The sequence below is a fragment of the Spea bombifrons genome, chromosome 6 (genome assembly GCF_027358695.1).
Source record: "Spea bombifrons isolate aSpeBom1 chromosome 6, aSpeBom1.2.pri, whole genome shotgun sequence".
Lineage (NCBI taxonomy): Eukaryota > Metazoa > Chordata > Amphibia > Anura > Pelobatidae > Spea > Spea bombifrons.
In genome coordinates this window covers 32,126,162-32,147,082 of record NC_071092.1, presented here as the reverse complement: position 1 = coordinate 32,147,082, position 20,921 = coordinate 32,126,162, and the positions used below count along the sequence as shown (strand labels likewise).

The 20,921-nt window shown below is 39.3% G+C and overlaps 1 protein-coding gene across 1 annotated transcript; it reads left to right on the top strand.

Annotated features, from left to right (window-relative positions):
• The first annotated feature begins 936 nt into the window (after positions 1–936).
• Positions 937–13,871, top strand: VAMP4 (vesicle associated membrane protein 4). Its single transcript, XM_053470072.1, has 8 exons — positions 937–1,081; positions 2,386–2,515; positions 3,052–3,098; positions 6,251–6,301; positions 10,605–10,705; positions 11,043–11,122; positions 11,273–11,324; positions 13,509–13,871. Exons 2-8 carry the CDS (start codon positions 2,450–2,452, stop codon positions 13,535–13,537), a joined length of 426 nt encoding a protein of 141 aa, XP_053326047.1. The 5' UTR covers positions 937–1,081; positions 2,386–2,449; the 3' UTR covers positions 13,538–13,871.
• Positions 13,872–20,921: the final 7,050 nt, after the last annotated feature.

The window sequence follows — 20,921 nt, the reverse complement described above, 5'->3', positions numbered from 1 at the left end:
ACACCCCCAACTTAGAGGGAAAATGGGCGGAGGATTTGGGTGTTGACCCGGGGAATCGGCGCTTCTCCCTAATTAACACCCCTCCTACCTAATATGTTTTAAATATAAAAAATATTTTAAATGTTTTTAAAAATATCATGTTATTTTATATTTTATTTATACAGCATCGGCGGATTCCACAGGGCTGTTACAATAGGTGAGATTTAACATTAACAATGACATCCGAACTGTCAACAAAATTGATATTAACACACATTATTATCACACATTGGTATAAAAAGAGCAGTGGGGACTGGTCATGTCAGCGCAACAGGATACTCAGCACCTTTTTGTGAGCAGACATTGTTATGTGATACTACCTGTTATGTTCTAATTGATCATTGTACAGCGCTATAGAATATGATGGCGATATAAATCAATAAATAATAATCCTCTTTCCTACTCTGGTCCAGGTTTTCCAGAAGTTCACAGTTTGGTAGATAAGAGTATAAGAACGGCCTACACTCCCAGTAATATGTATATAAATATCAAAACAAGTGTTTATTAATAAAATTGTGTACACAAGATATATTATTCAGGCTATAAAGCCAGTCTCAGTTAAACTCCGCCACAACCACGCCTCTGGCCCCGCCCCGAAACGCCCATTCGGATTGCTAGTTGCTATGTTATCCACAAGTGACAGGTAAATGGATTAAAATGTAGGGAGGTTGAGCTAGTAACATCCTGAAGGGAAAGGTGTGAATATCCAAACCATTCAATAAATAAATAATACGTCATAAAATATTATTCTACGAGGCTGCGACTGACCCCCCCCCCCCCCCGCTGTAACCCAACCCTCCTATTCTACTACAAGTGCAATGAACTCTGAGAAATAACATGTCGGCGGGAGTACAAAGATGGCGACTCTTTGACTTCACAATTTCCAAAGGGCCTGCGCAGCATGTAAATCCAAGAACCGGAAGCGAATAGGAAAGGGAGCAGAGGACCGTATGATATGAATGTGTCGGGTGAAGCAGCATCGCCATGTTAAATCATCATTAATAAGAAGATACGTGTACGAGGGACCGGCACAGACAAACAGGTAATAAGGTGGCCGAGTGATCGTGTGACGGAAAGGTTTGCTTACGTTGGCAGATCCAGGTCACTGGGTAACGGTGGCACACTGCTCATTGTCCTGCCTGGCTTCCTGCTCTTTAAAGCCTGCGTATACACGAGCTGTAGGGGATTGTTCCATATCATCACTCCAGACAGATCGTATGTGCCTGTGTGTAATATGTGAAGTACCCATGTAGACAAAATATATACAATGATTCGGTTTGATTCCTCACTCATAGCATAGATCACACATCTAATATGTTACACGCTGTGATCACTGAGTATTGTGTTATCTTGACACTTTAGCTACAGTACAGGGTCACTGATTTCTAGATCCTAATGAAATATTTAAAATAAACATTTTCAGGTTACAGCAGAAAGCAGACTTTTTAATCTCTTCTGCGGTAACTACTGTGCCACCAATTTCTGCCTGTCATCAACACGACACATGCAGTGCTACCTGAACTGTTGCAAGCAGTGACGTGACGTATAGATCATGACACCGTGTCCTGTTTATGTCCTGCAAGTGTTTCCATTTGGCGGAAAACGCTATTTGTATTAAAGGTGTTAAACCGTAGCGTCGTTGTTTGGTGGCGTTACCATAAAAGCAGCTGTGTAGGGCCCCATTGATCTATGGGTCCTGCATTAGAGAATAGAGGGGAGAGATCAATGTTACGGTGACATGTTTACTGTAACATTGCATGACCAGGGGCTGAACATCTGTTGCCAAAAATCTATCCGGCCATTTAAATTATCATGGTGTCTCCATTGCAAATGGATTGGGAATTTTACAGAATCCCCCATATGCATTCACTCCCCGCTATTTTGAATGCCAATAGTTACTTGGTCCCTCGGTGAGGCTACCTACAATACCTGATGAAGAGACTGCTTGAGATTGCTAATCATTTGAGATCCCAAGATGTGACAAAGCTCTATGATATTAAAAAAACATAATACATTCTTCTTTTTTGTATAATTTAAGCTACAGTATTTAAAAATGCTGGGAATATTTGGAGCAGAAATTCTGGCGTAGCCACAACCAGAAAGAGCCCTTCTCCGTTTAGATATGAGTATTCTACTTAATAAAAATAGACCCCTGGTGGACCAGCTGAAGGATGTAAAGCTTCTGTTCCAATTATTGAATACTATATTTTTACTGTTTATGGTACTTAAAATAAAAAAAACAAATATTTGACGTAGAAACCTTGAAAAAAGATAACTGTGATTTGGTTTATATGTGTGCATTAAAGTCAATTTCCGTATCAATGATTTCTTCTTTTTTTGCTGCAGACGTCGGACAATCTTCCTGCTACCCCTGTAAGAAAATCTGATCTTGTCTTATAAGAGAGAGAATATGCCTCCAAAGTTTAAACGACACCTTAATGACGAGGAGGTCACAGGTTCAGTGAAAAGTGAAAGAGTAAGTGGAGAACGGCTTTACCAAGTGAAAGTAATTGATACAGAGCGATTTGTAATATTTATGTTGTACTATATATTTTGCATTTTACATAGAAAAGACATTTATACGTTTCCATGTGTGACATTATACTTCTGCCTATATATGAGCTTAACCTCCATGTACACACTTGGTTTGTGTGAGATAGTAAAGATATAAGATTGACATGCTAGCTTTTTATTGTTAAGTGTAGTATCTGAAAATTTACAATAACCCCAAAAAGAGGGCTCCATTTATAAAGAAAAACTGTGCATCAAAAAGCCAAACCTGGAGAGATCACCATGGAAACCAATGGACCATTCTTGCTCTACGTTCAGCACTTTGTTTTTAGAATCTCTCTCTTCTCAGCGTATCCCATTCTCAAAAGGCAGGGAACAAATTGCAAAGGTATATTTCTGACTTGTGAGGTTCCACCTAGTCTACCGAATGTAGCTCTTAACCAATTCTACATTAGTCATATTATTCCCAATACTGTATAATATGTAATATTCTTTCTTCAGCGGAACCTTTTAGAGGAAGACTCTGATGAAGTAGAAGACTTCTTCCTGTAAGTACACAAAAATACTATTTTGTGTTTTAAAATGCTTACCAAAACTGATATGCAAACGTCATTTCCTGGTCTTAAACATCAAAAAAGGTATAACCCATTCGCCGCATCTAGTCTTTAAACCAAGTCCTTGGTCTTTTCTTATATTCAGGATAGCCATATACGTGCCCCATGCATGGTTAAATCCCCTTCATTTCTACCACTACAGCTTTAAGCCATTCCACTTACATACCCTGATTTTCTCAATGAAGTCAACCTTCCCTACACTGCATCTGACCTTAGACTATGACCTCTTGTCCTAACAGGTCCCCTCTTTTGTACCGCGTCACCTAAGTGACATACAATTACACATATTTCCATTGTATAGTCCATTCTACTTCAGCCTTATTTTATACCCATGACCGCTTTGTTCCCCTATCCTGTGCAGGCTCCAACCTCTCATGCATTACTGCGTTCTGTTTAAGCTTTTGATGTCTAGTTGTAGTCTATGATTTCATTTCTAGAATTTCACACCCTATCTGTCCTTTGTTAAATTCATTAATGTATTTACATATTTGTGTATCATCTCCTCCATCTTTACTTTCCTCCGCAACGCATCTGTTGAGACACTTTAGTCTTTCCTGATTTACCCTTTAAATCGGGGATTCTTAGCCTTGATTCTAATGGACCACCACATCTCCTAAGATCTTCTATTTATCTATCTATCTATATTTTTACAATGAGATACCCTTATGCGGCTGATCCACCTCAGACATTTGGCACTTTGACCTCTTGTATAATATACCCCTACCTCGGTTTAGACCGCAAGCTAGTTTGAACAGGGCCCTCCATACTTTATGTGATGAATCACTTGTTATGTCCCGTTTACACACTGGACCGCACTGCAGAATATGATGATGCTATATAAATCAATAAATAACAAAATCTAATACACATTTCATAATGATGCTCACTTTACTTTAAAAGACAGGACAGTGACTCCTATATTTCAATACATTCTGAGCTGACATTTTGTACAAAAATAGAACAAATTATATTTTACTTACACATTGGCATATTAAAAAAAAAAAATCTCTTTTTTTGCCAGCCTTGGCACAAAAGCCTGTTTGTTATACTTTATACACCCTACGTCTGTTCATCTCAGTTTTATTCCTTGTGGATCTGGAATTATACGAGGCAGTAGAAAGAACAGTATTTTTTATATTTCTATTTAGTTAACGATGCAGCCAAGTTAAATTTCAAGATACCCATTAAAAGTGCATTTAATGTGGACATTTTACATAACTTCCTCCTACAGGAATAATATATTTTTGTTTTTAAAAAGCTGTGTTGCATTACATTTGGCACTTTTACACTTTAGTATTGTGAAATGTGTACTAAATTAATACAGACTAATGTTCAAAGAATAATATGTTTTCACCTAAGCTTTCCATGCTTCAGGGGACCCTTCTTTGGACACGTACATTTTTAACCTTTGGGATATGTTCATCTAAGCTACAAAAATGAACAAACACAAACCTGTTTTAACTAATAACATACAATTATTGTATTGTTCTAGTCCATACTGAACACAAACACACACCGTGTGGGGTGTAAAAAGTTTGTGAACTCCTAGGCTAATCACTTCAACAAAAGCTAATTAGAGTCGGGAGTAAGCAATCCTAGAGTCCAATTGATGAAATGGGATCGGATGTGTGTTTAAAACATTTTGAGTTTGCTATTCTCAAGGAGCATCTGCATCTCCCTAGAGTAACGACTAAAGGCTTGAAGGGATGATTGGGACTTGTTAACATCTCCGTCCATGAGTCTACCATATGCAAAACATTGAACAGGCATGAAGTGCATGGCAGGACACCACAGAGAAAGCCCAATTTAACTTCACCGTTCACCTGAAGTTTGCCAAAGATCTCCTTGACACTACCACTACTCCACAACGCTTCTGGGGAAATGTTTGTGGACTGATGAAACTAAGGTTGAATTGTTTGGGAAGCACATGCTGCACTATGTATGTTGTAAATGGGTCACTGTATACCCACGAAAAAACACCATGAGGTGAAGGTAGCATCATGATTTAGGGCAGGGGTTCCCAAACTGCGGCCCTCCAGCTGCTGCAGGACTACATCTCCCATAATGCTCCTTCAGCTAAGGGGCTGGCTGAGGTGTATGGGAGATGTAGTCCTGCAGCAGCTGGAGGGCCGCAGTTTTAGGGCTGATTTAGGGCTTGGGCAGCATGCCATCATCAAGGGGATAATGAATTATCAGGATAATGTCAGGGTGGCTGTCAGTAAGCTGAAGCTCCCTAGTTGGGTGATGCAGCAGGACAATGGGTTCAAAAAAAGAAAATCCGCTTTGGGAGTAGTCCAGACAGAGCCCAAACATTAACCCATTAACCCATTGCTGTGGAATGACTTTGAGAGCTGTTCACACCAGACATTCTAGGAATATGGGTGAGTTTAAGTGGCTCCTAAACTCCTCCTAAATGTGTGCAAGTTTGATCTGCAGCTTCCAGAAGCGCTTGTTTGAAGTTATTGATACCAAAGGAGGTTCGACCAGTTGTTAAATCCAAGGGTTCACTTACTTTTTTCACCAGAACTGCGTATGTTTAATGGGTTAAAAGAAAGACATGGACGATTGCTGTTTGTGTGTTATTACCATAAGCACATTGTGTTTGTCTTTATTTGTGACTTAGATGTAGATCAGATCACACTTTAATAACAATTAATGCAGAAAACCAGGAAACTCCAAAGGGTTTTTTATGCCACTGTAGAAAAGGGGATTATGCTGAAAAGTGGTCTTGTTGCCATAACAACAAAGGAATGATCATTGTGCCATGGCTATTAGACCACCTTTAGTGTGCTTGTCTAGTAGACCTAGCCATCATATCTATATTACATCAGTGCATAGAAAGTAAATATAACATTGTTACATCCTGTAATACCCTGTTGAATTCAACTTAACAAAGTCTATGTGAGCATAAAAAGGGTGATTGTGTATCAAAATGCTGTTTCCCTTTGTACTTTTTGGTTTTCAATGTTTTTTTCAGTATAAGTAGGCGTTTGGGATAGTCTGCTGTACAGTTTTTGTCTATCAGCAATGTGATACATATCTGCAGTCACATGATATATCACTTACTGAATGCTCTTTCTTGCCAGGAGGGGACCTTCTGGACCTAAGTTTGGACCAAGGAATGACAAGATCAGACAGTAAGTCTGGAGGACCAGATCCATTACTGCCCAGTTGTATTCACCTTTCGCTTTATTAATACATGGTGGCTTTAGGTCAGCTCAGGGAAGAAATTCACGGGACTTGTCACCTTTGCTAACCTGTCTTGGTGCATCCATCTTGCCTTTAAATAACTCCACCACCAAAACCACTCTGTATCAAGCGAAATAATATTCCTGTAGCATTGTGGTTCAAAATTCCTGCAGAATGATTGCGTTCTGCTAAAGCTCATAAGCATTATTACATTTCACAGAGATTTCAGATGAGCTTTTATTATGAAAGTATTTATCCAGGAAAGAATTTCGGTATTATGAGATAAAATATTTGGCCGGAGAATGCATTAATGAAGAAAACTGAGTTTTTGGCTTATTTTCGATTGCTTAAAATGCATCCACAGCACTACCCAGTATCTGTTTCTCATCAACATACTTCTAAAGGTAACTTACTTGTTATTGTTAGCAGTAGTTGTAAAGCTCATTACAAGAATTGCCTCTAACCCTCAAACAAATGTTATCAATATATATGTTCAGGGAAGATCATAAGATAATTGGGAACATTGAAATGGTATGTAGCATAATTCAATTAGCTTATACGTTTATTAAGTTTGCGCTCTACCATAAAAGATATAGAATAATCCAATTAAATGATTCATGAGGTCCATCTGAACTTTCAAGATGACGTTCTCTTCTCTATCCTATAAACTCCATAGATTAATAGTTTGAGTCTCTAGCTTTAAGTTTAATATGTTTAAATTTACGAAAATCTTGAGCCTGACTTTTAATTGGAAACATCTGAATTATTTGGTAAACAGAGAAGTATAGATAAGTCAAAACATCATCTGTCTGCAACAACCACACATTTTACAGTACCATTCTGCAAGAAAAAAAGTTGCTGGGTCGTCGAAACACAGAAACATAGATTAGAATATGAAGGCAGATAAGAACCATTTGGCCAATTTCTACCCATTTTCCACATGCTCTGCATTAGACCTTAGTTAGTCATTGATCTTGTCTTAAATTTAGGATATCTAAACAACCCATGTATGTTTAAATTCTCTCACTGTGTTAGCCTTTACCCCTTCTGATGGCAGGCTGTTCCATTTACCTACCACCCTCTCAGTAAAGTAAAACTTCCTTATTTCATCTAAACCTCCAACCCTCTTGTACTAATATTTACCAATATTATCAAATATTTAAATATTTCCATCACAATTCCCCTCTCTCCTTTCCTCCAAGCTATACATATTGAGATCCCTTGGTCTTTCTTGATTGTTACTATGCAAATCATTTACCATTTTAGTAGCCCTCCTTTGACCTCTCCCCAGTATATCAGTATCCTTTTTGGAGATGTGGTCTCCAGAGCTTTATAATATACTCTAGGTAGGGTCTGAGCAGAGATCTCAGTCATAGAACAGCCTCTCTCATTCTGCTACTAATACCACTCACTATACAATTTGGCACCCTGCTTGCTCTTTCTACCCCTCATTGCATTACCTGCTTATCCTTAAGTCCTCAGAAATCATTACTCCCAAATCCCTCTTTTCTGTTCTGTTGTTCACGTTGGTACCAATTGACTATGAAACAGAAGCAGATGGGGTGAAATTACCTTTGAGCCGTATGTGGGTGAGGATGTATTGGCCTTAAAGGCAAAAAGACGTGTGATCTGTTAATGCATTGTGCGATGAGCTGTATGACGGGGTAATAATAAGAGGTTTTTAATAGTATTTTCAGAGTAACATCAGAGTAGAATTCAACTGAGATGAAAAAACAAATCGAGTTGCCATTAAAAAGATGCACAACACCACAAACTTTCTCAGCCTGCACCGAGCTCTCGATCATTCACGTGTAATCTGGCGCTCTATTTTACCCGGTTTACTTGCTGGTTTTGTGGGGTTTTTTTAATTGTTTCTTTGAGATGATTTGACTACGTTTCTCTATTGTATGCAGTGTCAAATCTTTTGAAAAGGTCTGAATAAATATTAAAAGGATGCACAGGCTCTTATCTGCGTTAGCACTGCGCTGGAGATTAATTTTAGTAGAATGAAGGATATACCGTATTGGCTCGGATATAGGCCGCCCCCGTATGTAGGCCGCACCCTAAAGGTTTGGTGCTTTTTTTAAAGAAAAAGTTTTTTTTCTTTAAAAAAGCACCAAAAAAACATGCTGCCACTCTGTCCTCTCCCCCCCCCGAGATATGCTGCCACTCTGTCCTCCCCCCCCCGAGATATGCTGCCACTCTGTCCTCTCCCCCCCCGAGATATGCTGCCACTCTGTCCCCCGAGATATGCTGCCACTGTCCTCCCCCCCCCCCGAGATATGCTGCCACTCTTCCCCCCCCCCCCGACTTACCAGAGCAGACTCCCGGGTGTCTTGCGGGGCCGGAGGGGGACATCTATGCACTTCGTGTATACAACTCTCGGTGCCAGCACTCAGCGGAAGTGCCGGCACCGGAAGTTGTATACGCGATGTGCATAGATGTCTTCCGCCGGCCCTGCAAGACACCCGGGAGTCTGCTCTGGTAAGTCGGGGGGGGGGATGTAAAATGCATCATGCGGACGTTCGCCGGCAGCGGCGCACGTCCACGTGATGCGCTTAGACAACATCCCGCGCCTGTACTCCCCCCGTGGAAAGTGCTGGCAGGGGAGGCTGTCTGAGCGTATCAGACAGTAGGATGCAGGTCCCCTGCACCGCTGCGGGGGATCTGTATCCTAACCCCACTGCCTGCCCGGCGCCCGGGACTGCATGTCCCGGGCGTCGGGCGCTAGACCCCGAATATAGGCCGCACCCCCACTTTAAAGACTTAAAGTGGGGGAAAAAAGTGCGGCCTATATTCGGGCCAATACGGTACTAGAGGAGTGTATGGAATCTGTGCATTTCTGGGACTTCTTCTGGTCACTGGCTGTTTTGTTCCTATTGGAGATGCCAGAAGTGTATTGTGAAGAGAGTCCTGTCACCAGTCCTGCACATTGCCTCAATCCACACGTGTGTCATTTGGAAGCAGCGAGCCGGAATGCACATAAAATCCCGTCTAAAGCAAGCCAAAACAGGATGTTTTTTCAATCGCAAGGCTGTGAATAATTTGTCCCAAAACATCTGCGCCACCCTTAACCCCTTCACTTTGACTAACCTTTTACTGTTCTGAATTGCTGAGCTGCTTACCACTGTATGTCCAACAAGTTCAGATGTTGAAAGGGTAAATGTATTACCAACAGCTCTTGGAGACATTGATATAGTTGTGGGCTTAAAGCCAGTCCATCCTTTCTCCCAAAGGAAAATATAAAGGAGGGGTCACGAATGCTAGTATGCGACCCTTGCTCTTGGGACACCAAAACAGAAGGGTTTCCAGTTCAGGACTAGGGGACAGTAAATCTACAAAGTGCGTATAAGCACATAGTTCCCAGCAGGAAAGAAAGTGATCCGCTTGCTGTAAATAGGGTTTGGTAAAATATATCGCTTGCGCAGTTACTATATGTGTAAGCGTGAAAGACGAGCAGATTTTGCAAACTATGAAATAATGCTAAGCTATTCGCCACTGTTTCATAATGTTCTATGCAGACATCCTGCCGTGAGTCATGCCGACATATCAATGCCACATGCAACTCGATTCATATGTCGATGGCCAAGAGATGTTATCTTCGGCATTAAACTGAATATAAGGTTATGAACCTGCCCCCCCTCCAAAAAATACATTTCCCTTTATTTGAAGGCTTTATTTTGAGAGATACTTTTTAGCTTACTTTACTTCTAACTAATTATGGTCATTTGGACATAACAGATGCGTGGTGTCAAGTAGAGTGTAAGATTATTAGTGCCGGTCCCCTTTACACGTTTAGACTTAACCGGACAAGAAGGTAATGTACCCCACTTCTGTTGTGCTCGTGTCTAATAGACAGATCCTGGACATGTTGACGCTTCGTAAATAAATTGATAGTAACCTTTATCCTGCTGGAAGGAATTTGCATTCCTTTCTCTCGAATTGAGAACAACTCTAAAATGTATGTGACTTGTAAAGGGGCAGTGATTTCCCAGGGAGTATCAGGGAGACACATCTCCTGCATGCAATGTATACAGGTTTAAGGACTGATGGGAGCTGGCGGCCTTCTACGCCAGTGGCACACTAGCCTGTTAGGCAGAATAAGATGCTTCATGGTTTGAAACATGTTAGAGATTTTTAAAAGTCTTTAATGGTTTTATTTACATAAAATTAGTGTTCCTTTAACGTCTTGTGTTGGTGATTACTGCTTTACTGCACAGAACGACTGCAGCCATGTTGATTTTCTCGCAGAGTACAGAACCAGGTGGATGAAGTCATTGATGTTATGCAGGAAAACATCACCAAAGTAATAGAAAGGGGGGAACGGTTGGATGAACTGCAAGACAAGTCAGGTAAGCCGGCAAATTAAATGGATCCTGGAGAAGCTATGGAAGTAACTATACATAGCGATGTGCTTCTGGCTTCTGTAAAGTCACCTCTTGTTTTAGTAGCCAGCATTACATGCTTATTTTGCCAGCAGTACATGCTTATTTGTTTCCCCTCAATTCCTTGTTCCTCTAGATCTGTGTTGGAACATGGACGCTACATTCCTGTCATTTTCCTATGCTTTCCAACTATTATCTTAGAGACAATGACATGTTCTATTTTTCCCTGTGGTTTTATCTCATAAATCACTTGTTTCATCCATTTATTAAATGCTAATTGCAACCTGCCTGTTTTGAACCGCAGAAAGTTTATCTGACAACGCCACAGCGTTCAGCAGCAGATCAAGACAGCTCAGAAGACAAATGTGGTGGAGAGATTGTAAGGTGAGAATGAGCTGTTCCCATTAACTTTTAAGCATTAACATGTTGAAATGAGTTTGTGGTTTCATGCTGTGTATATATTTAATATTTTTCAATAGTATGCCTATTGGATTGGAAGGCTTTCTGTAACTGACAGTATGATTTCTCCTTCAGATGAAAGTAATTGTGGCGTTTGTTATTATCCTTGTTCTGCTAGTGATTATCGGTAAGTAGTCCATCACCCTTGCTGTCCAAATCCTACTTTTCCACACACTATTTATTAGATTCATTGGTGCACCTAGTGTTTATTTTTTTAACTCTGCTACTGAGTGCAGTATCATTAGCATGGTTTAAAGAAAACTTGCACTGTAAGTCATGCATGACCAGGCCCGGAGTGGCCATTGGGCACATCGGGCATTTGCCTGGTGGGCCGGGCCGCGGCAGGGCCGGATTGACTTAGGGGCTGATGGAGCTGCAGCTCCAGGCCCCTACCTTAAAATAGGCCCAGTCAGGACCGGACCCTTAAGCCCGTCGCAACTGCGACCAGGTCCGCCACCAGGGCCGGCCTTACGGGTGTGCGGCCGCACAGGGTTTAAATTAAAACATCGGGGGGGGGTGTGTTTTTACTTTATTTTACATCCTCCATGTTAAATAAAAAAGTTTTTGTTAAAGGATGTTAAATAAAGTAAAAAAAAAAAAAAAACTGATTGTTTTAATTTAAGCCCTGTGCAGCTTCAGACCCCTAAGGCCAGCCCTGGTGGGGGCTTCGTGACCCCTTAGAGCGGCGGGCTTAAGGGGCCCTGCGTTAATGCGGCCGTAGAGGCCGCATAGGCCCAGTCAGTCCGGTCCTGACTGGGCCTATTTTAAGGTAGGCGCCTGGAGCTGCAGCTCCATCAGCCCCTAAGTCAATCCGGCCCTGCCGCGGGCCCGGTCGCAGTTGCTGCTTGCTCCGGCAACAAGGTAAGTAGGGTGAGGGAGGGGGGTGCAGTAAGAAGGGGCAGAGAGGGGTTAGATGGTGAGAAATTGGGAGAGGGGATAGATAATGAGAGGGGGTACATATTGAGAAGTGGGTAAGGGGGTACATGGTGAAAAAGGGGGAACATAGTGAGAAGGGGCAGATAAGATGGGGAGAGGGGGTAGTGTGAATGCGTATGCGAATGAATGATTTGTGAGACTGCATTAATGAATGTGTTAATGATTTGTGTGAATGAGTGAGTAAATGCAAAGACGGTACATGAAGGGTGGGCTTTAACAATAAATAAATAATGGGCTGCTCAGGCTTTAATGCCCGGGCCTATTTTTTGTCCCAGTGTGGGCCTGTGCATGACTATGTAGTTTAGCTGATCTGCTCCCAATCGCTACAAAGCACTTCTAAATCCACAGATTTCAGAGGTCAATATACGTGAATGAATGAATTTAATTACACGAATCTATTAAATCTACCCATGGCTTGTTGAATTGGTTTAGTGATTTTTTTTTTTTTTTTTTTTAAAGTTTATTTTTCAAAGAGTATTTGACATAACGCAAAAATAGCATATGTAACCCATTACATTTCAAAAGCAGGCAGAACCACAACAGTTTGTTATTAGCAAAAGGTGAAATTTTTTAACCTTTAAGCAATAGTCATGCAGATCCTGAGAAAATGAGCTAAATGGCTGTGTCCCTAATTACATATGGTTTTTCTAAACATCATCGCACGGGTTTGTTTATTTTACTAACCCGTAAAATGTCAGGTCCACTGTGTGGGGGAAATGTATGGAGCGTAACGCATGGAAAAACCCCAACTCCCTCAGACACAAAGTAGCATTCTTGGGTTACCTTGTTGGCAATTCAACTTTAAACCAAATTTTTCCATCGATCTGTGAATTTGTATGAAAATCTCTGTAGTGACAGAGTAATTCCTTAATGCTGATATGTTGGACACGTTACCTGCTCGGTAATCCAGAGTGAGCAAAATTTTCTATAACTCCAGGATGACAATCTGGAACAAAAAGTGCAGAGATAAGATGTAAGGATGAACTGTTTGAGCATTTGCCTGGGGTTTTTGGAAGTTGGAGGGACATAGTAGGAACATAGCATCTGGTTACTTTTGAAATATGCTACAAATGGACTATTGTGCCATCTGTATACCAAAATAAAAGATTAGAATGCCAGTCTTCAGCAGAGAACTTAAGGTGCTGCACAATATGGGCATTCAACCCATTTATGTACTTTTTTTTTTTTTCTTTTGAAACCGTTTCAGTAATTTCCCGTGCAGTGGTCCTACAAGGCTTCCCTGTTCCCTATTGTAGTCACAGATTTAATGTTAAATCCGTCTTTTTACAAAGCCGTCTATTTATGAATAATCATTTTTATGCTGCAATATGGTCTTAACTTAGTATGTAACTGTTCTGTTTTTCTTCCTACACAGTTCCATTTATCATGAAGTTCCGCTCCTAACCATCAGCTCAAGTACCTTCATGAGCAAATATTCTGGAGAAAAGGTTTCAACCGGTTCCTCTGTACAGAACTGTGTACATTTTCTGTTGTTTTAACCCCCTTACACCCAAGAGGAGTGCGATGTATTGTGTTGTAGTACATTGCTAATCACCTGCAAGCAAAAGGCACTCAATCAGTGATCCTGACCTAACACAGAGACGTTTGTGTATGCAAGCAAGGAAAGATGGAATCTACCCCAAGCAAATCTATTTATCTGTATTTTGGTTTGTTTAAATTGTTTTGCACAAGCATCAGGTCAGGTGTCATCCGTTAGAATGCAATGTGTATTTCTGAATCTTATTTTCCGAATCTGCTCATTAGGTGTATAACAAAGCAACTCATTTATGCTAATGAATATTTATTGCTGCACCATGAAGAAGGGAAAGGCTGGAACTAAGATGGATTTGCACAAACACTGAAATTTGCACGTAACGTGGAGTTTTATACATAACTGCATTCTTCACATAATAAGCACACTAGCTTTATTGTGGTGAAAAATCTTAATGCAGCAGTAATAACCACATTTGTATTGTTTTGCAAGTAGTGATCTCTCTAGGTGGAGAAAGGGTTGAAGTATATTCATAGTATAAGCCGGTCCTGTATACAGATAGATAATGTTTGCCTGAACTTATTTAGCAGCTTGGATTTCTTATGAAATTTGAAGGAATTTTCAAGGAATCTTTAAGGGTATTTGCTAATCTTTTGTGCAAGAAATTGCATTGTTACACCTGAAGAGGCAGGTGTGTGTTAATTCTGCACCTGTATTATTGAGCAGTGTCCTGTGATCCCATCTACCTGCAGGCATGTTTTCAAAGACCAGTTTTCCCGCATGTGGATGCAGATCTGCCACTTAAAAGCCATACTCTTTTGGGCCATCACGCTCTGTGTACCAATGCTGCTCAATAAGCCAATTAAGAGGGAGATCACTGGTCTTCCCAGGTTTTCCATTAATACTGCGGAAGACGGCCGAGACGGCACAGCCTCTGTAGATCACTGTAGCCTGGTCCTTAAATAGCAGAGCGACGGGATCTGATGCTCAGCAGTAAGAATGATGGTGTGGGGCAGCTGGTTGTTCTGCCCTGGGTTAGGCCTAGGGTAGGACCTGAAGATAAATACTGCAATTAGGAAGGGCTAAGTTGTTTCTGATAATGCAATTTTATTGGTGTGAGATGACTTTCTTGACCTTTCCCTACACTAACCAAATATAATGCAAGGCCAGACCTCTTTCTAATAAACAAATACAGCAGGTGGGCTTTTCTAATGCATAGTTGAGTCAGGGAACTGAAATGCTCAAATTACTAGTTTATAGAATAAACCTCACCGGCTTTAACTGTGCCTGTTTGGTTAACGTGACCACATTTCAGAAATTTCACAGTTTTAACTGCATCGTGTCATCAATTGTGTCCTTTTAGCAGGTCAAACTTGGCAGCATTGAATCCTCTTAATGCATAGTGAAAGGTCTCTTCCCCATGTAGTGGGTAGATCCCAAATATGTAACCGATACAGATGTCCCTTAAATGCCCCAAAATCCACCCATAAGCAACATATAATATTCTTTAACTTTACAGATGTGTACCCTATGTTTGCAGAGGAAGTTTACCACTTTATTTAATACCAGATGTTTGCTCGAGTTCATGAAAAGCCGCGGTACACAGTTGAAAATGTAGAGATGTCTGTTTATAAGCAGTAAACTATTATATATCAGACAGCTTCTGAAAATAACTGCCTCCATAATTGTCAATTGGGTACACTGCTAGATATGTACTGTATAGTGTCCTCCCTCTATACAGATGAATGCAGGTTAGTGCGGGACTTTGCAGGCTGGATTTAACCCCTTAAGGACAATGGGTGGTCCCTAAACCCATTGAAAACAATGCATGTACAGGCTTTGTCATTAAGGGGTTAAATACCCATTATTGGCAATGTGTATTCCCCTTCGCCAAGCAGCTTTCAACAGCAGCACAGAGCTTTAGTGAGAATGCAGCAAAACTGTACATGCTGGAGCAAAGGTTTATATCTTGATACTGATTTGGCAATGAAAGAGTCATGTAATACATGTCTTGTTCTACATGACTGTTCCTGACATTGCAGAATGTAAACCTTCCTATCCCCTCAATGCCCTACAGCTTGTTTATACCTTGGTCCTTACCCTTATTAGTATGATAAATTAGCCTGTCCAACAGGCTAGTACGTCCATGGTATGGATGGGTTTGATCATGATCGCTGCCTCAAGGGGAACAAGCTTAGATTTCTCAGAAGCCACTTTGCTTTCCAACTATTGTGGTAAATTGCTAATTTCTTCCTTGAATAAATTACTCTATTTGACCACTTGCAGCAGTTCCAGTCTATGCAGAAGACCATACGCAGACTAGCTGATGCCTTAGTACTGGGTTATTTCCTTTACAGAAATAATTAAAATGCCCAATTGAGTGCGTTAGCTTCTCTTACTTGTGTTTTGAAAAACATAGATTTGTATATTTGGGATCAGATGTTAATTACTAAATTATGTTATTTATATAATTTAATCATTTATGATTGTTTCTTTCATTCTTTGCTTTATTAAATACATCTCTATAAATATTTACTGGCCGTGTTGGAGGAATAGCATTGTCTTGTGTTGGATGAAGATGGAGGGTCACTTGTGCCATATGTACTTTATATTTTGCATTTACACTGAATGGGTGTAGAATGCCTGTTCTGGGATTAATGTGAATCTGTCAAATTTGAGATTTTGGTCTCATTAAATTTAACTTGCCTATTTATTGTTATTTTTTTTATTTTTTTTTTTAAATGCTGTAATGTTACATAATTTTAGACCAATAATGATAGCATTAGGCTTATTTATAAAAACTTCAGGGTTTATTTGTAAGGAGCCCCTACTGTGACATTAAAGAGACAGTAGTACACATTTTTCCAGGGATCTGCGAGCCAAAGGCTGCTATCTTAGAATTAAATTATCCTGACTAATAATGAAAAGGTATCATGTAGATTTTGATATACTGCTCAACTGGTTACACTATGTGCACCCACTACATGATCAATCCAGACTTAACACATGATGTTGGAACTTCGGCTTCTCAATGCCTGTATTGTGAATTTTTTTCTCCATGTAAATAGGTGAAAATTGTTGATTGTTGAAGGATTTATAGAGGTTCCCCTTGGTTTAGTGATAATGAACGGTTGGCTCCCCAATGCACAGTGAAGTCCCTGTTCAGCGGTATGGACGTCAACAACTTTTATTGAAAGAACAGTGAAGCCAAGTAACATTGGCATTGTTTCATTTGTCCATCTTTTCTTTCCCCTCAAAAAAAATAACATTTGAGAAATAGAAATTGTCAACACTTTTTACTTTTTTGGTCAGTTTTCAGTTATCAGTCTGCTCAGTAGCTGTCTGGCATACTTTGTAAAAGCAGCTCGACAAACTGCATGAAGCTTGTGATGGAAAACCAAAGAGTGACCAGTGGCCAACAATATTTCCACATCGTTTCAGTTTTTGTTTTTCTTGTATTTCCCTAATGGAACCTTAAATATATTTTACAAGCATTCTTTTTAAAACATCTGGTAGACTCCTTATATTAAGTATTTAAAAACAATACTTTTAAATATCCTGTCCACTAGAAACATTTTAAAAATTATTATTATGGACGATTGTTTCTAGAAGTTAAAAAAAAATTAAAATAACATTACAAATGGTATTTATGGACATCTTTCTGCAGTATGTATCATTTGGTTAGTGTTACTTCTTGTTGCCAACTTTATTAGGGTAAGAAGCGCAGACAGTTTTTGTTTCTTGTATCATTTGGTTAGTGTAACTTCTGCCTGCCAAATCCAGTTTAAAATTACATAATTCTTGAAACATTAAATGTGAAATAACTAAATGAACAAACATATGGTCGGCTCTATATTTTCATCTACAGTGCACACAAAATTCATGGCATGAGTTCATGCGCATTCTAGTTCATTTGAGACATTATGTTATTATGTGATGCGAAAGAATATGAGATCTGTAATGTTGACATTGTCCCACTTGAACTTTCAAGGCCAATTCTTTTGCCTCAGAATAGTATAGAACAAGGTGTCACTGAAAAATCAAATTGCTTTATTTATTAAATGGAGCTATGGTTTCAGCTACATTTCTTCACTATTCAATATAAAGGGTGGATCTAGCCCTACGTAATTGAAATCTTACTTTTAGCGAATAGACCCCAAAGTTCTTGGGGTGTATATAAATTCATAGCAAACTTTGAAGCCTCTCCCTAAAATACCAGAGCCGCATAATATCTGTCAAGTAGTACAAAAGGCTATTATGAAATGCTGACTTGAGACAGGTTTGCATGTCCTTTAGTCCATGAGGACCGAGAAGGACACAATCTATGGCAACATAACAGTTGCAAAGGGAGTAAATTGATTTCCAAGATATAGACCTCTAAGAGAACTTTGACCATAATCAACCAGACAGATTATTGTTGGGAAAAAATATTTGAGAGTAATTGTGATCATTAAAGACTGCAGTAATTTTTGGTGTCAGCCTCCAGTCCAAAGTCTGGTAGAGCATTATGACAAATAGATATGGATACATATTCAAGAAAATGGGTATTTCATATTAAGAGTACTAATGATATAGATCAAAATTATATGCTTAAGGATCATGCTTTAAGACAAAAACAACAAGTTAAAAGTTTGGAATCCCTTTAGAAAAACATAATTAATGCAATAAAAAAAATGAAGCCTTGTGGGTTACAAGTAATGGAAATTGTAAATATCAGGACACCTCACAGTAAACAAAACTTGATTCCAAGCTGACACTACTACAAAAAAAAATAAAAAAATGAAATGTACCACAAGAGATAGCAGCTAGAAGCCAGAGACTACATTTATGTGTAATCTACATTACCCAAACAGGAATCCAGATTTCGACCGTGGACAAATCCTTGTATGGGACTAGTATAGTGAATGGTTCTGTGATAAATCTCATTAGATTTTTTGTGATGATGATTACTTTCTTCATCATATATTGTATACCATTGACCAATAAGTTTCATCGTATTTACCTGTGGTTACTATGGTTTGCAAGTGGTCTTTACATGATCATCAAATCCTTTAAGACAAACGGGATGAGATGTATAACACACACACACACACACACACACACACACACACGTTTATTCCTCTGTTGTTTGGAGCACCCAGTGCCTCCTAATACACAACACAATATTTACTTGTGTAAAGAGGATCTTGTAGGACTGGTCCTACTGTTCATCTTGTCTAAAGGAACAAATATACAAAATGTGCTTTCCTCTCCACCCAGGACTTAATGAATCATGTATATGGTTGGATGCAAGTCCACACTGTTAAGTATGATTAAAGCCTAAGCTGAAATACAACATTAAGGAAATAATTATATATACATATTTCTAGATGATTACTTCAACAATAACCCGTTCTTCCCCTAGCCTCCCATTCCAGTAGAAGAACTGATTTTTCCATTGTAATGTAATAAACCGAGTTGCACAAAGAGTTAGTTTTTCCACTTCGATAATTGGTATATTAAGTCATCACCAGGCTATTTTACTTTGTCCCAGCTGTTAATGTCCGAGGACACAAACAGTTTGGATTTTAGGGGCTGGAAAATTAAAACAAGAAAAGCTGAACATAATATAAAATGAAATATTTTTCTCTAGCATCTGGAAAATATTTTACATTTAAGGCTAGTGGAGGATTACATAGATATCTCCTTTGGCATCCCAAATTTAAAACATGCACTATTTCTCTATGCTTGCAAAAAAATTAACTCTACGACTGACCAGAGTCACAATATAAGGGAAACAAACTATTAAAGGAAGGTTTTAGTCCCTGTGTGCATATATTCTTAACACATGTGGTCTATTTCGCATAAACTCCATTGCATTTTACAGCAGGCAAACAGATGCTTATATTCCCTTTGTATTGATACAGGCGACGGAAGACAAAAATGAGACAAACAGGTTGAGTAGTCAAATGCACCGTATTTCAGTATGCAAGTTGAGCTCCCAGCGAAGTCTAATTAAAATTTAAATGTTGTTTAACTTTGTGGCCGCAAGTTTATGTAACTTGCTTAGTTATGATTTCTGTTGATCTGGTTATTCTGCTTCCCTAAAGCTAAATGCTAAAGATTGGAAACTTAACGCAATAGTAAAGAACAGATGTCTATAAGGATAATAAAACATTATATTACAACAGAAATTCTTAAAGATAAGAACATGAAAATCACATGCACTGTACTCAGATACAACAAAAGAAAATGCGAGACCAATTCTTAAATTAAAGTGCAATTTCCTTCATCAATGACCTTCTAATACTTACAACAAGATCTAAGCCCTGACATTCCTCAGAGTTTTGTCTTTTCCCTTAGGGGAGGTCAAGTGTCTGGGTGAGCCATTCAATCATTTCAGCAGCTTGTAAAACACAAGAGGGAATCTAAACCAATAAACTACATGGGACTGTCTATTTATCATTATTTTTCATTATTCCTTCAATGCCAGCCCTGTGCAAAACAAAAACTATTGTGAAGTTATTTATAGACAAATATATCTTACAAATAAACTTTTCTACAAGATTTTCTATTATTTCAACTATTGCTTTAACTCCCCAGGTTCATTAGCCAAGCTTTGGGAGAAGCATGATGAGTTATCTACATTGTTAAATAAGCAATCACAGAAAGCATTTTTCTTAACGAAAAAACTTTTGGCGCCACTTTGGCGCGTGCTCTAGCGACCTTCACGCCCTACCACCTGAAGCATTCCTAAAGCTCAGTTCACATTTCAGCATGTGCTCTACCAGCTCAGTGGATGCTCTACCTGCTCATTTGTGAAAATGTACACAATAAAATGCATGTATCATTGGAAAGTATTTATTGGTTTCATGGACCAGAAGCATCATGTGTCTTCTCAGATCGCTGAATGTTTTCAAGATTTTTACAATCTCACTAGCACTCTAGAAGGATTGGGCCATAAAATTAGGAAGTACTTTGAGATAAGTGGCATGCATAGACTGAGAGAGGAAGATGTCCATCTTTTTTTTGAAGAAGACATAAATGTATTCTCAAAATCTATGGCTGAAAGATTCATGCCCTGTTTAAAAAAAAACAAAACGGTTTTGTCTCTGGAAGGTAAGCCAGGCACAACACCACCAGAACCCTTAATCTGATACGTTTGTCCCGTGGCTCTGGGAGAGCTGCACTGCCCTCATCTTTGGATGCTTAGAGTGCGTTTGACAGGGCTAGCTGGAGTTTTATGTTTGAAACATTGCATTAAATAAGGCTATCCTCCAATATGTATTCAGGTTTTGTAAATGATACCATGCGCAA

What these genes read in the sequence shown, in the direction of transcription:
- VAMP4 (XM_053470072.1), top strand. Translation starts at nt 2,450, where the DNA reads ATGCCTCCAAAGTTTAAACGACACCTTAATGACGAGGAGGTCACAGGT. An exon ending in GAAGTAGAAGACTTCTTCCT is followed by an intron (nt 3,099 to 6,250) that starts GTAAGTACACAA and finishes CTTTCTTGCCAG; the next exon opens with GAGGGGACCTTCTGGACCTA. An exon ending in AGGAATGACAAGATCAGACA is followed by an intron (nt 6,302 to 10,604) that starts GTAAGTCTGGAG and finishes ATTTTCTCGCAG; the next exon opens with AGTACAGAACCAGGTGGATG.